The sequence below is a fragment of the Pseudorca crassidens genome, chromosome 9 (assembly GCF_039906515.1).
Source record: "Pseudorca crassidens isolate mPseCra1 chromosome 9, mPseCra1.hap1, whole genome shotgun sequence".
Taxonomy (NCBI): Eukaryota; Metazoa; Chordata; class Mammalia; order Artiodactyla; family Delphinidae; genus Pseudorca; species Pseudorca crassidens.
Genome location: NC_090304.1, coordinates 27,377,601 through 27,392,898, shown reverse-complemented (window position 1 = coordinate 27,392,898; position 15,298 = coordinate 27,377,601). Strand labels below are relative to the sequence as shown.

Genomic DNA, 15,298 nt, shown 5'->3' with positions numbered 1-15,298 from the left:
TCAGAGTTTTCTATAAAGAACAGAGGGGATAAGAGAGATAATACTTGAAGAGATAATGGGTGATAATTTTTCAGAAATGATGCAAGATATCAATCCACAGATTCAAGAACCTTGAGCAGGAAAAATAAAAAAACTGAAGAGACCCAAAGAAAAGAGAAGATTTTAAAAGCAGTCAGGGAGAAAAGACAGATTACCTTCAAAAGAAGAATATTCAGAATTATAGCTGACTCCTCAAAAACAGCAAAGTCAGTGATGTTATCTTCAGTTTGCTAAGTGAAAATACCCTATGTGAATGAGGGCAAAATAAAAGACTAAGTTCACTTAGTAAAAGTAAAAATAAATTTTTAAGTAATCTAAGATAAGTAAAAACTGTTTGCTACCAAAAACTAAAAGAAGGGTATACTAGGCAAAAGGAAAGTAACCCCAGCTGGAAGGACTGAGATATAACAAGGACTTAAAAGAAGAAAGAGAAAAAATTAGGAGTAAATCTAAATTAATATTAACCACATACAACAATGTTAATATCTTGTGGAAATTTTTTTAAGATAAGAATAAAATAGATGACAATAATAGTGTATAAGTTACAAATCAGACAACTGATGTTAAAGCATTCTAATGTTCTCAATTATTTAAGATAAGAGTAAGTATATTTGTTAACTTTAGATTTTGATCATTTACATATGCAAGCTAAAATGTTCAAAGTAATAACAAAAAAAAATGGAAATAGAGGATACAATTTCCAATCTAGCAAATGGTAAAAATACAAGAAAAAAATTAACCTAAAAGAATATAAGAAATGGTGAAAAATGAAACAGAGAAAAAAGCAGATAATAATCCAAATATATATGTCATTACAATAGATAGAAAAGACTAAATCCCTTGGTTTAGAAATGAAGATTGTCTGACCATTTTTAAAAATTAACTATATGCTGATTACTGGAGAGTCCCCCTAAAACAGAAGAGTATACAAATATAAAACGTAAAAGGATAGAAAGAAGATATATAAGGCAAATAACAACAACAAAAAAAGCTGATATATTTCTATTCGTATTGGATAACTGAAAATTTTACTAGAGCTAGAGAGAGTCTACATAATGATAAAAGTTTCAATTCATCAGGGTGATATAATAGTTCTGAACATGTGTGTGTCTAGAACTAAATTTCAAAATATATAAAGCAAAATATGACAGACTAGAAGAAGAAATAAATTCCATGCCCATTCCATATTGGATGACTTAAATGCATCTTTCTAATTAATTGATAGAACAACAGCATCAATTGATCACTTGCACCTAACAACTGCAAATCAAAAACTTCATGGAAATTTTCACACACATTGACCACATACTGGGACTTAAAATAAGGCTCAACAACGATGTCTTATACTAAGCAGTACAACCTCATTAAGTTGGCCACTGGGAAGGACTGGCCACATGTAGGTAAGCTTATTCCAGAGCGGATTTTCAACTCTGGAATGTTTCCACTGGCCTGGCTTACCAGTCCCTTCATGTTTTATGGTCCACCTAAAACAAAATAAAAGACAAAAAGGAATTTAGCAAGGTTAAATATCACTTTAAAATATTCATTGAGTACTTCTTATTAGGTAGGCAAAAACTCAGTTTGAATTAAAAACCCAAATCTGATAATTTACTGTGTACAAGAGACATAAATAAAAGTAATTTTTAATGAAAGAATACATTTTTAAAAATTGGGATAATAGACAGTGGAATTTGAGGCAGAAGGCAAAGTAGAATAACAGTCAATTTATAATAACAATGACATAAATAACAATACTAACAGAAAAAAAATCAAGCAAAACTTTTTAGACATTTAAAGAGAAACCAACATATATATAATCCCTATGGGAGACGTCATTACATCACCAACAGATTATGAACTACTTGGTAAATTTTTAAAAATTCTTATTGGAGTATAGTTGATTTACAATGTTGTGTTAGTTTCAGGTGTACAGCAAAGTGAATCGGTTATACATATACATATACCCACTCTTTTTTAGATTCTTTTCCCATATAGACCATTTCAGAGTATTGAGTAGAGTTCCCTGTGCTATACTGTACGTCCTTATTAGTTATTTTTTTTTACATATAGTAGTGTGTATATGTCAATGTCCCAGTCTCCAATCCCCCCTTCCCCGCTTACCCCCTTGTACCGCTTATATGAGGAATCTAAAAAGCTGGTACAAATGAACTTATTTACAAAACAGAAATAGAGTCACAGATGTAGGTAACTTTTTTTAAGTAACAAGTAAGGACATAAAATACTTGACTGCTAAAACTAGTAAATGGAAGTATGACCATTTACTTATAGACATTTTAGTCTGTTAACAGAAAATGTGTCTTTCTCAATAATTCTTGAAACATTGTAATATTTCCACACACTAACAAATTAAACTTCAATACAGTTTTAAAATAAAAATTGAACAAGTTACACTTTGAGACAAATGACACAAAATTAGATATAAATGAAAGTTTAAATTTCACAATTTCAACCACAAGACAATTTTAAAAATACATTCTCTCTCTCAAAATACTATTATACCAGACAAGGGGAAAAAGATAACATGATCAGTACCTATTTAGCAAGCAATGAAAATAATAATCATGAAAACTTAAAGAATACATTTAGAATTACATTGAAAGATAAATTTATAATGTTAAATGCTTATTTATTAAGAGCTAAACAGAGAAGGGAAATTAATAAAGCATTCAACTCAATAATTTATTTTAAATATATCTCATGGAAAACAGATGAAAGTAGTAAAGATTCAAATATAAATAAAGAATTAGAAAATATTTAGACTATTAGTAGAACGTTTAAAGAAATGTTTTTGAAATGAAATGTAAAATAGCAAATCTCATGCAAATAAATTTAGACTAAAAAATATACAAGCCAAATAGAGAAATCAAACAAAATATTTTGCATAGAGAATATTAAAAGAGTATATTATGCATGTATATGTTAATAAATGCACAACTTTTGAAGAAATAATTTTTGAAAACCCTTAAAGATTTGAAATAGAAAGTATGCTCTTGCTCATATAAGTTCACAGGACATGGAACAGATCATTTTCGTACTATATAAAACATTCTAAACCATAAAGATATAGAAACTAGCTAATTCATTCCATGAATGGGAGATAAGCTTCATAATAAAGTCAGTCACTGGTAATTTAAGAAGTAAATCAACAATCTTACTTAAAATCAAAGATGTGAAATTCCTAAATCAATATTAGCCAATAAAATTTAACATTATGGAAAGAGAATAATCACTATAGCTAAGTAATAGTCATCCTAGAAATGAAATGATGGACATTTATTAATATAATAAATCACTGATTAATGAATAAGAATAGAGAAGCAGCCCATCACCCATAATTTTCTAGCACATGTGATGGTCATCTGAGCCTAAAAGTTTTCTGAGCTTGCCCAGGCTCATCAGAACCATTTGCAATATCCAACCCTCTGTACAAGGGCCCAAGTGTCCCAAAAGCTTGCTGGAAGTTCTTGGGGCCTGGATATTGTGGGGTGGTGGCAGGAGAGACTTGCTCTTTACCAACCTAGAACCTGACCTCCTGCTACCGTAGAGCTGTTCGTGCTCCGATCTAAGGCCAACACTTCTGATTGTTGGCTAGATCCTTATCCTCTCTCATCTAGGACTTTGTTCCCACCCTGAACTATTAATTTTCCTGCCTTTCTGGTCATTCCATCTGCATAATGTCTGAAAGCTTGATATCTTAAAAAAAAAAAGAACTTTCTCTATACCCCCACTGTCCACCTCCAGCTGTTGCTTTATTTCTTTGTGTTCCCTTACAGCAAATTCCGTAAAAGACTCATCTCCTCTTCTTCTCCTCCCTTTTTTCTCTTAAACCAATTCCAACTAGATTTTTTAGAGATCTCAGAAACTCCAGTGAAAATGCCCCATCAGGGTTTTAACATCACTAAAGCCAAAGGTCATTTCTCAAGACATAACTGAACTAACATCAGGGTCTAACATGATCATTCCCTCCTTTTAAAAACACTTTCTTGATTTGACCTGACTTCATTTGACTTCCATGAAACTACCTTCTCCTGCTTTCCTCCCATTAGTAGCCAAAATTGTTAGTCTCCTCTTGTGTGCCACAGGGTGGGAACTATAGCCTATGAAAAATCCAGGGCCTGCCACATCAATAGAGTTTTTAGATGTCCACTGGTCTGATGCGTGTAGGGCGATTACCATAAGGTAAAGGACAGGTTATTGATGAAAAGAGTCATCCTTCTGAATGAGATGCCTATGTAACTTCACCCCATCAGGGTGTCTTTAAAAGGAGCTGGTCAAGTTCAACATAACACTGTTAATAAACATTCACATACAGCAAAGGCCATTGGACTGCAGAGTTCCAGCACAGTGTGAGCTTTTATGTAAAAGCAATAGACCTCTTAATATGATGTTTTATAAATGAAAAACTGACAGACTCTTAACTATAATGTCACTAGCAGGCCCAGCTATAATGACTGTACACGTGCATAACATAAATTAGAACTTTACAGCATCATTAAGGACTTTGGAATCTTAATTCCTGAAAGTCAGCACTAGGTGGAGACAATGATTCGTGCAATGCTTTCAGGCAGCCTTTTTCTTGCCCCTCTGAGAACTTATTTTTATTTAATATTTTCCATTCGTTTCTTCAGTATGAAAGAAGGTGTTCTTAAATAATTGTCATTTATAATAGAAACACTATATAAAACAAAACATCTCATGTTTTGAAAAGACTTACTTGAACACACACATATATACACACATGCTACAAGGTAGCGAAATAAGTTTCAAAGGCAAGTTTGTTTATTTAAAACAGTATCTTTATTAACCCTGCCTTTCCATTAAAGGTAAAATTCTATTTATGATATTTCATGAGTATCTACCTTCATGGACAGAAGTATGACCAAAGTTAAAATATCTTCCTGGATTTACATAAACCTAAAAGATAAAAATCTTAGAGGATCATTCCTCAGCATTTCAGTTGACAGATATCTCTTCCCTCAAAAACTAAGTCCAGAATTGATCATATCAATTTAGTCTGATTAATGGAATCATTAATCAGAATGCTCTATTCAATTAATCTTATAAAGGAATGGGAAACAAAAACACTTTAGATAATGTTTTCAGAGTCTAGTGCCTTTGATAGAACTTCAGCATTGTGACAGGCTCTGAGACATCATGCAGGACTGTATGCACTGTGACAGAAAAGTATTATTTTGCACTCTTGGAAATCAATAGTAATATAAAAAGAAACCTAAACGTGTCCCAGTTGAAGAGAAATAGTCTTTTTTCATATTCCATCAGGACACAATTACATAGTTTCCAACAATGTAATGAACATAGCAATAAAATATGATACAATATATAATTTGGATCTGATAGAGTAAATTATAAATACTATGGCAAATTCCAACTTAAATCAGCAGTCTCTAATAAACATGCATGTAAAAATGACCAGATGCACATCCTACAACTGTCAAAGAAAGTCTAACTCTTTGCTTTACACCAGGACCTGTTTATTTATTTAACTGGTCATTTTTCAGTTTTTAAGTTTATCTAAGCTGCAAGATTAGGCCACTTAGAATTCATCTATAATTAATTTAAAATTGCATGACTCCTCAGAAATAGTGAAAACACATTATTCATACAAAACAGTTATATGTTGCATACATGGATCTTGATAGAAATCAGTTTATAAGGCTAACATTGGGTGCCCCATCTCTGTAAAAAGAAAAGGATAGGAGAAAGAAATGGGCAGATTGCAAAAATGGTAAGAATAGTAGAATAACTACCTATTTTGATGGGATTTAGTAATAGCCCAACACATTTCCATAGATTTGAACTATTTTGAAGTTTCTAAGAGTCTAGTCCTCTAGAGAGAGAAGAAATTATTTGAAATCAGGAACTACATATACAAGCTCATCTTAAACATTGTATAAGGGTTAAAAGATTAGATACATAACTAGAAATCTGAATCCATCCGTTATCAGTCTCTAGGCTTTTACTAGTATCATTGTATCAATATTTTAGGCTACATTAATCTTTCAATTTAGACTGAATATTAAAGCTAAATTTAATAGTTTAAGAAAATAATTTAAGATTTAAATTTTAAATAACTTTAATAGAAACAAGGCACTGAAGACTGCAGTGTTTTTAATTTACAAGCCAAAATTTACAAAGATCAAGTAATTTCTGCATATTAAACATTATTCTACTTTTTTCCTAGAATACCTTGTAGAAACTAATAAATACACAGGGAATTTGTTCTTCTGTTTTATATATTCCCATTTGCTCCATCTCTTCACATTATTTTGATAACTAGGAAAGTACTTAAAACAGAGAATGAATTTTAATGGCAGCTAAAGGCTAAGAGGGGAACTCAGTGATCATGTTTCCATCTTGCATAACTGGGAATTTTTAAGAATGAGAAATAGTTCCAACAATTATGCTGAAAAGAATACTTATTTCATAACAATTTCCATAATTGTATATTATATTCTATCAATTGAAAATCATCAATTAAGACTTAATACAATTCAATTTTTTAAAACATCAATTATGAAATACAGTGGAAACCTATAGTTACCATTAATGGTAATTGCCAGGAGTATGTATGTATTTAGTCTAGAAAAATAAAGGGATATACAGATGGATCTAAAGTCACACCTGACATCTCTTGCCGGTTTTTTTTTTTCAAAAAAAGTCTTTGAGGGCTTCCCTGGTGGCGCAGTGGTTGAGGGTCTGCCTGCCGATGCAGGGGATGCGGGTTCGTGCCCCGGTCTGGGAAGGTCCCGCATGCCATGGAGCGGCTGGGCCCGTGAGCCATGGCCGCTGAGCCTGCGTGTCCGGAGCCTGAAAAAGTCTTTGACCTGCTCTATTTTGTTTGGTTTTTCTAGTTGGTTGAGCTTTTTGGTTATTTAGATTCTGGATACATAGACGTAATCTATATTCAGCACTAAAAACCTATCATTATCTCCCATAGTCAGGGAGTTTTATACTTGTGTAAAAGCAAAGCTCTCTTTGCAAGTACAGTAAAATCTCGGTTTGTAAACAAAAAAACCATTTTCCCTTCAAATACTTGCTTATGGTGGGATCCGACGTGGCCTTTCAGTTCTTGAATCTGTTTAATTAATCACCTATCTGGGCCTGATAGCTTAGCTTTGGTATCTGAGGTCTTTGGGGTATCCACTACCTGAAGTTTCTGTATCAATTTTTATGCAAACAAAACAAATTAATAGCTGTCTATTGAGTGCCTGCTCTCTCTCCCCTGCACTACGCTAGGCACTACAGACAATGCAAAAGAAGTTAGAGAGGGCTTTTGCCTTCAAGAAAATTACAGCGTTTTAGGAAGAAGCAAAAATTACATACCTGGAAAGTTTTTGACAACAATACAAGACAGTATGTAATGGGGAAAAAAATAGCACTTTCAATAAGACTTATAGTAGGTAGACCTAATGGAAAGAAAATAATATGAGCTCCATATTACAGAAAGAAACTGTTGGGGTGGGAGAAAAATCCTTGAAAAGGATGCATGAATTCTGTATACATGGAGAATAAAGAGTTTGGGATAATGAGAGGGAAGAAGAAAGATGCCATTTCAAGATATGGAAAAAGGATACAATCTTTTGGTGTTACATAATAGCTCCAATGTATATGATTTTTAAAGACACAGAGTTCTAGCTAGAAGAGAGTTGATTTATGTCTATAGCTTTTCACTTCCCAGTCTGTTATATCTAGCCAACTCCTTTGCTTAAAGCAAAGTGCTTCACCATTTAAGGCTCTTGATTGCCTCTATTTATTCATATCAGGAGGGAGCAGTTGTCCCCCAGATCAATTCTCCCTTCTTTCAGTAATAATAGATTTTTTTTTATATGGGCACATGGCTACCCAGCTAAAGACACGATTTCCTTGCATTTAGGTTTAGCCATGCATCAAAGTTCCAGCCAAAAGAGCTGTGAGTGGTTATGGTGTGCTTCACTCATAGACGTCACCTTTCAAACAACTGGACATGTGTGCCCCTGGTCGCTTTTCTCCATCCCACTGGCTGAGATGGCAAGAGCTGAAACAGCCACTTTAGGCCCTTAGGTAGAAACCCCATGATAAGAATAAGAGCCACCTACCAGCTCCTAGTACCTCCTATCTATAAACCATCATGCAGAGAGAAATGAGCTTCTGTATAAGCCTAAAAGTTTTGGAGTATCTGTCAGAGCAGCTTAGCCTACATGCTTTCTAGTATCATCTTGGTCATTTCCATGGCTCCAGTCTTTTACCTTTTCCTGTGCTTCCTCTGAACCTTTTACTGCTTTCTCTGCTATTTACCTCTGAGGAACTTTTCATGGGTTGCTGCCACCATTGATGGCTCATCTCTTTCCGAATTCTCATTGCTGCTTTCATCAATTCCTGTCCTGTCTTCTCCTTTCTTTGATGTTCACTCACTGGTCTGTCCAGTGGTCACTTTCTCTGACTCCTTTAAGAAATGCTCTTAGAGACAGTGACTGATAGCTCTTCAGAAATATTGGCATTAAAAAGATAGACCCCACTTGCCTGATTTAAGGTGGTGCTGTGTGGGTTCCCAGGGAATCATGGGATGGACTTTAGTTATCACTGTATCACTATTCAGGAATGGTCCAAAGATATTGGCAGTCATGAGGAAGTGAGTGGTAACTTTTTATAAGTATTTCCTCTTCAGGAGTATTTTCCCAAACAGATTTTAAGGTCTTTGGAGTGCCAACTGTGAGTCACATTTTAGTTCTGCATCAAACAAAGATCCCAGAAAACAGATGAGAAAAAAGACGAACAAGCAACTGAGAGGGAAAGAACAAAGTAGAGGCTCCAAAAGAAAAGGACAAGAGCAGTCATCTAAAGAAAAGAAGTGATGAGGTATAAGAGCACTGGAAAAATAATAAATATTAATAGGAAGTCCACAAAGTTCATCAAGTAACAGTAAGGATCTTTTGCCTAAAGTTGGTCCTTGGAAGGTCCATCCAACACATTTTCAACATTTATGCTGTTGGGTGCCAGGGATCCAAGGAACTGAGACAGTTTCTACCCATGAGGAGTCCCAGTTTGGTGAGAAAATGGACCAGTGACATAGGTGATGGGGGCTCGTGGGGATTATACAAGGTACTGCAGAGAACTGAACAGAGAGTCACTGATTCTTCTTGTGGGGGCAAGGGGGGTCAACATGGAAGAGATGGGAAGTTGATTTCCCAAAACTCAGGCAAGAGTCTGGTCCTTAGGACATGCTCTGTCCACTTAATAAAGGAATGACTGAATGAGCTAATCTGGACTATATTTAAAATCTACTTAGTGAATCTGGGTTCTCAATTCCCCATCAATTGATACCAAAATTCTTGAATTCTTAACTCTGAAGCAAGAGAAGATAAGTAACACGCAAGACTCCTCTTACATGTAAGTAAAGTAAGAGATCGTTTGCATAATATGATTTGGTAGATAATAGAATGGCCCTCTACTCAAAATTGTGTCTCAAAACTAGGTCCTGAAATTCCATCATTACCAATTAATTTCTTTATGACCAAATAAATATTTCGTTGTTTGGCCAAGACCATTGCAAGATTTGCAAAACAAAGTGTCAGTACATTATGATCTGTGGTAGGCTGTAAAATGGCCCTTCAAAAGATACCCATGTTGGGCTTCCCTGGTGGCGCAGTGGTTGAGAGTCCGCCTGCCGATGCAGTGGATGCGGGTTCGTGCCCCGGTCCGGGAGGATCCCACATGCCACGGAGCGGCTGGGCCCGTGAGCCATGGCCGCTGAGCCTGCGTGTCCGGAGCCTGTGCTCTGCAACGGGAGAGGCCACAACAGTGCGAGGCCCGCGTACCACACACACACACAAAAAGATATCCATGTCTTCATCCCTGGAACATATGAATGTTACTCTATAAGGCAAAAACAGTCTTTGCAGATGTGATTAAGTGAAGGATCTTGACACAAGGAGATTATCCTGAATTACCTGAGTAGGTGTAAGCATGTGTCATTATAAAAGAGAGGCAGGGGGAAATCTGACCCTACAGAAGAGAAGACGACGTGACCAGGGAAGCAGAGACTAGAGTGATGAGGCTACAAACCAAGTAATGACAGCAGCCACCAGATGATTCTTTTCTTGGATCTGAAAAGAATTTGTGGGCTACTTTATTTAACCTATCATTTCTCAGCGAGGGAAATGAGGTCCAGTAAGACTTACTCGGCTGGTTATAGGAAGGGCTTGTAGTAAACTTAGATCCCTACGTCTCAGTGAATCACACAGTCCCTACGGGAAAGCATACCTTTAGACATAAAGAGCCTTGACTGTTCAGAAAGTAACCTAGTCTATGCAGTAATTCTAACAATTCAGTTCAAGTATTACTGTCATAAAGGAGGTACACAGTAAGTGTTTGTTGAGTGAACTGTTAAAATCAGGATGTAAGATGGCCCTCCTTCTGTTCTTTCACAGAAAAAGTGAGTTTTCTCTGAGAGACAAGAAGCAACAGTGACTTCCCATAGTCTCTGAACCTTTCAAAAAATGGTTTTCTATATTTTTCTTCTAATGCAGTGCATTATATAGAAGAAACTTTTAATAAAGACACGTGAACAATTCTACATTTGTCACAGTATGATACTGCGAGCAGCATAAAATTCAGTGTATGAGAAATGGTGTCTATTTCTACTAGACTGTAAATTTCATGGGGATTTTGTCTGTTTTGTTAATGGTGCATCCCCAGCGCCTAGATCAGCATCTAGCACAGAGTCTGCACTGAATATACAGTTGTAGAATGTAGTACCAACCGTAGACCTGGGCAACAAGTGGTCCTACCCTGGACCACAGTTTTTTCCCTCCCCTGTTTCACTCAGTGGGCGAGGAGTGCATAGCACCAAGGGGAGGTGTCCAGCTGGAGTTCACGTGCCTCTTCTCCACTTCCAGACAGTTTTCTGAGACCTCAGGATTCCCTGACCAAACAGTCCCAAACTTGCTTTCAGGGACTGGAGCAGCCTCCACCCAAGCTCTATCCTGATTGTAAACCTCCTGCTGGCATGCGGTTCCTAGTATTGAAAGGTGGCCAAGGGACTGCACTGCTTGGGGTGGAACAGATATTGGACATGGGAGCTGGTGTGGCTACCTATACATTTTGGATGCCATTTAGTGTTAGATATAGCTGGGGCTGCGAACAGACGATGAGTAGGCTGTGGGCAGGGAGTCTCTATTTTATCATGGGATAAAAGGATTGCTTTTATCCCAAACCTGAAAATTTAAGAGGAGGCTTGATTGAATAAATGGATGGATGGATGGATGGATGGATGGATGGATGGATGGATGGATGGGTAGATGCATCAATAATTGCATGCATGGGTAAATGAATGAAAATAATGCCTCAACATGAACAAATGAACTATACCAGGGACAGAGAAATGAATGGGGGCACGTGAACTTTCCCAGAGACTCAAGTCTGTCAAATTGGACAAGGATCTCTTTTACTGCCTTTAAGGATTCATCTCAACAGTAACAATATTGTTCAGAAAAACAGTGACTGTTCATGTCTCATGATCTTAAAGTGACCAAAAAGGTTCTCCAATTTTAGTCGAATGATGACATAAATTGTCACTTTTTAAGATAAAGTTTTCAACCAGATAAAATTTTTAAATGTGTTACTTGACATATTTTGATATCAAAATAGATTCAAGCTTCAATTATAAAAAGAAAGTTCTAAAGTCACAAAAATAAAGCCCTTTCTCTTGCCAAGACTCCACCTGGCAGCAGATCTGGCACCTAGATGTGCTCACCAGGCACTTGTCAGCAGAGCAATGTCATTGAGAGCAAGCAGTCTGATGCCAGACCCCTGGGATTAAATCTTGGCTTCACCTCTGACTAGCTGGGTGACCTCGGACCTGTCACTCTTGGGATAACAAGATACCTACTTCAGAGAGCTGTTATAAAGATTAAACACATCATTATCTACAAAGGAACAGAACAGTGTCCGGCCCATGGTCAGCACTCTGGAAAGGCTGGCTTCCAGAGTTAAATGCTATGTTACTGTTAAATGACATAAATGGTACGTGACCCACAGTGTTAGCTATTCTCACTATATGACAAATTATATTTAATCTCTAAAACAGGCATGGTCTCTAAATGTTGGTCAATTTAAATTTTAAAGGCTATTCTCTAAGCTAACTACAAAGCAACTCTGGTAATAACAGTAGATTTCAACCATCTCCAAATATTTTTTGTGTGTTGCCACAATCGACTTTGGTTAATGTAACATTAATTCAATGGGAGTTTGTAAATCAGCAGGTGGAAAGGCTATGTTTTAACTTTGTCTTCCCTGGCTAATGAAGATGTGTTCAACGTTTCAATCACTTAAATCTATGCTAAAGTTATAGAATAATAAGAAAGAACCTCATATCCACCTGTGCTAGAAAGCTGTAGGTAAACTGTACACTGAGACCACCAAAGCAGCACCAAGGAGAGCTACCCAGAAACAAAGATAAATGGATTGTATAAACTGTAAAACTATTAGTAATAATAATGATGGTGCCTTCTACCCATCTTTTGGAGTGAAAATGACACCACTCACATCTCTTTTTATTTAAGAAAATTTTAAGGTTTTATTATTTTCCTTAGAATAGCTAAATATAAATTCAAATATGCACATAAATTACATGCGTGAAAAGTCATGCATGTTAATGGTGCACTAAAGGCAGTCCAAAGAATTTCTGTTTGGGGGAATCTCACAAATAGTTTCTATTTCCCCCATTATTAGTACTGCTGTTGTTTTTCTTAAAGCATCTTTTTTTAAGAATACACTTCATGACTTCTTCAATGTTGCCACTGAACGAAAACCTTCAAATTTTAACATTACAACTTTAACAGGATCTGGGAAGACATTATCAGAAGTGTCAGCAGCACCATGAAATTAACACACAATACCCACCAAACTTCATAATATTACCTCCTTTTTCACACAAATCAGACTGATTTGATAGATAAGCATTTGTTTGAAAATTAATAGCAACATTCTTTTGTTTCATTTTATGTAGCTTTAAAGACCTAAGGAGACTTAGGAATTAATTGCAGGCTTCTAACAAACACAATGATGTAATGACGTATTTAATATTACTGTTTTTTGTTTGATTCCAAATAAATTGCAGATTTTTTTCTGGGTGTGATACTAAAACAATTACCATTTTGCAAAAAGGATAATTAATCTGCAATTTTTTCACATTAGATCATATATCTCTAAAGCGTGCCCACGGATTTGATAGTCTTCAGCTGCTGTGTATTTATTTTTCATTTTTTCTACTGATTTTTTCTACTGCCCCATCAGTGCTGACATTTAAATGAGTGAGTATTCAACACAAATGTGATCATTTGTACAGCATCCAACGCGGCCCCATACTGAGATGATTGCTTCTGGGAGCCATCCACGGGTTCTCAAATAGGGGGGAAAAGCCAGGCAAAATTTTATCAATTTACATTTTTCTGTGATTAATTTTTATGCAAATAAGGGCCCGACCGTGCTCCCATCTCACCTGAATCATCCGGATCATCAAAGACAAATTGAGCATCACTTATTTAAAAAATAGCCTTTAAACTACTCTACAGCTGTGTTGAAAGATGCTAAGAGCAGGGCATGAACTTCTCTAATATAATAGGAATAGATAAGAAAATGTCTTTTATGTGCATTTTGTACACAATGCCGTAAACATGAACTTAACAAAATAAAAAATTGCCTTTGCTTTGAATATTCTCTGGTCTTTGTAATATTCAGCAATGGGAATGAGAGCATATGAAACAATATTTTCCCAATTTCTGAATGCATAATCAGAAGTATTTCCCATTAAGCAAAATATACTGACCATTACATGTCTTTGCCAACTTTCTATTGCTTCTGGATGAAAGTGTCTAATAAATAGATTAAATATGAAGGGGAAACAAAATGTCACAGAATTAAAAGACAAATCTCAGTTTGTGATGGGGGTTCATACCATCAGTATTATGTTGCATAAAACTGACATAGCACTTTCAGGTCTATACGATCTATTTCTAAATTCACCAAACTTCCACTAAAATAACAGAATTATTTAGTTTGCATTTGGGTCCCATTAAAAATTATAAAAATCATATTGGATTTTTTCAAATAATAACATTCTCCAGATTTATGAACTACAAATAAAGATGTTTTCCATGCTACCTGGAATCAAGTTAACAGTGTGATTCATAAATACAGTCACAGCTTACAAATGCCACCTCAGCAGTAACTAAGTTCAATTTGCTATTTTGTAGCAAAAGCTATACTTTCTCACATGGTATCTTTTAAAAGTGTGCTTAGAGTTTTTTATATATGACTCAGTAATCAAAATCTTCCCAGATGTCTCTTTTTCTCTCACTCACAGAAATAATCTCCAGAGCAGAAATAAATTGTGGACAATTCTCCGAGAATGGAAACAGACCACAGGGGGTCAAAATCTGGTTATCTGAATGGGCGATATAATCGAAGGTTCAGCTAAGCTAAGGGAATTTCAACATAAACAATGCTCTTATTTCCAAGAACGAATTCTCCTTTATATACAATAGTGGAGGAATGCCAGTCCTTTCCTTACTGCTGTGAGAAAAGTGCCACAAAGGAACAAGATTAGAATCTTAAAAGCTGTCCTGGGGAGCTAAATTACTGTGCAGCGTACAGGTGAGGAGGTAAAAGGAGCAAAAATAAATGGAGTTTATTCCATGGTTTTTAGGGTTTATTTCACGAAGACAGGAATAAAGATATCTAAATCCATAGTTACAGCCACTCTGTGTATGTGTGTGGCCACGTGTGTATGGAACTGTGTCATTGGCCTCTTCTCTCCCTCACCAACAAAAATATGCCACTCAACACCAAATTCCACACACAAAAAAGGATTCCTGTTCATCTCTCACTGTCCTAGTTCAAAAATAACCTGGAAAAGACAGGTGTTTCTCTCACAAAAAATCGCTAATTTTAGCCTGGTGAGCAATTGATGAGAAATAGGAGAATAACCAGATTCGTACAACTCCTCATACACACACACATTCGTCCGGTCTGACCTTTGGTTTAAACTAACCAGCACAGAACATCCTCTGCTGTGGTTCCATCAGAAGTGGAAGAAATTCACATAGTTCGTAACCTGGACATTTCGTATTCTCAAACAAAGGTGCGTGAAGAGCAGCTCTCAATCCCCAAGGATTTACAAACTCTACCCCTGACTTTAAGCAGCAGCTGCTTGGTTGAAAGCAGGTCAGCTGGCAACCAC

At 36.0% G+C, this 15,298-nt stretch overlaps 1 protein-coding gene across 1 annotated transcript in view; it reads right to left on the bottom strand.

The window, feature by feature from the left end:
• DCDC1 (doublecortin domain containing 1) overlaps positions 1 to 15,298 on the bottom strand; it is a 456,279-nt gene that overhangs the window by 76,587 nt on the left and 364,394 nt on the right. Inside the window, exon 20 of the mRNA XM_067749533.1 lies at positions 1,400 to 1,523. Within this exon, the coding sequence (XP_067605634.1) occupies positions 1,400 to 1,523 (124 nt within the window). The remainder of the gene's footprint in view (positions 1 to 1,399; positions 1,524 to 15,298) is intronic.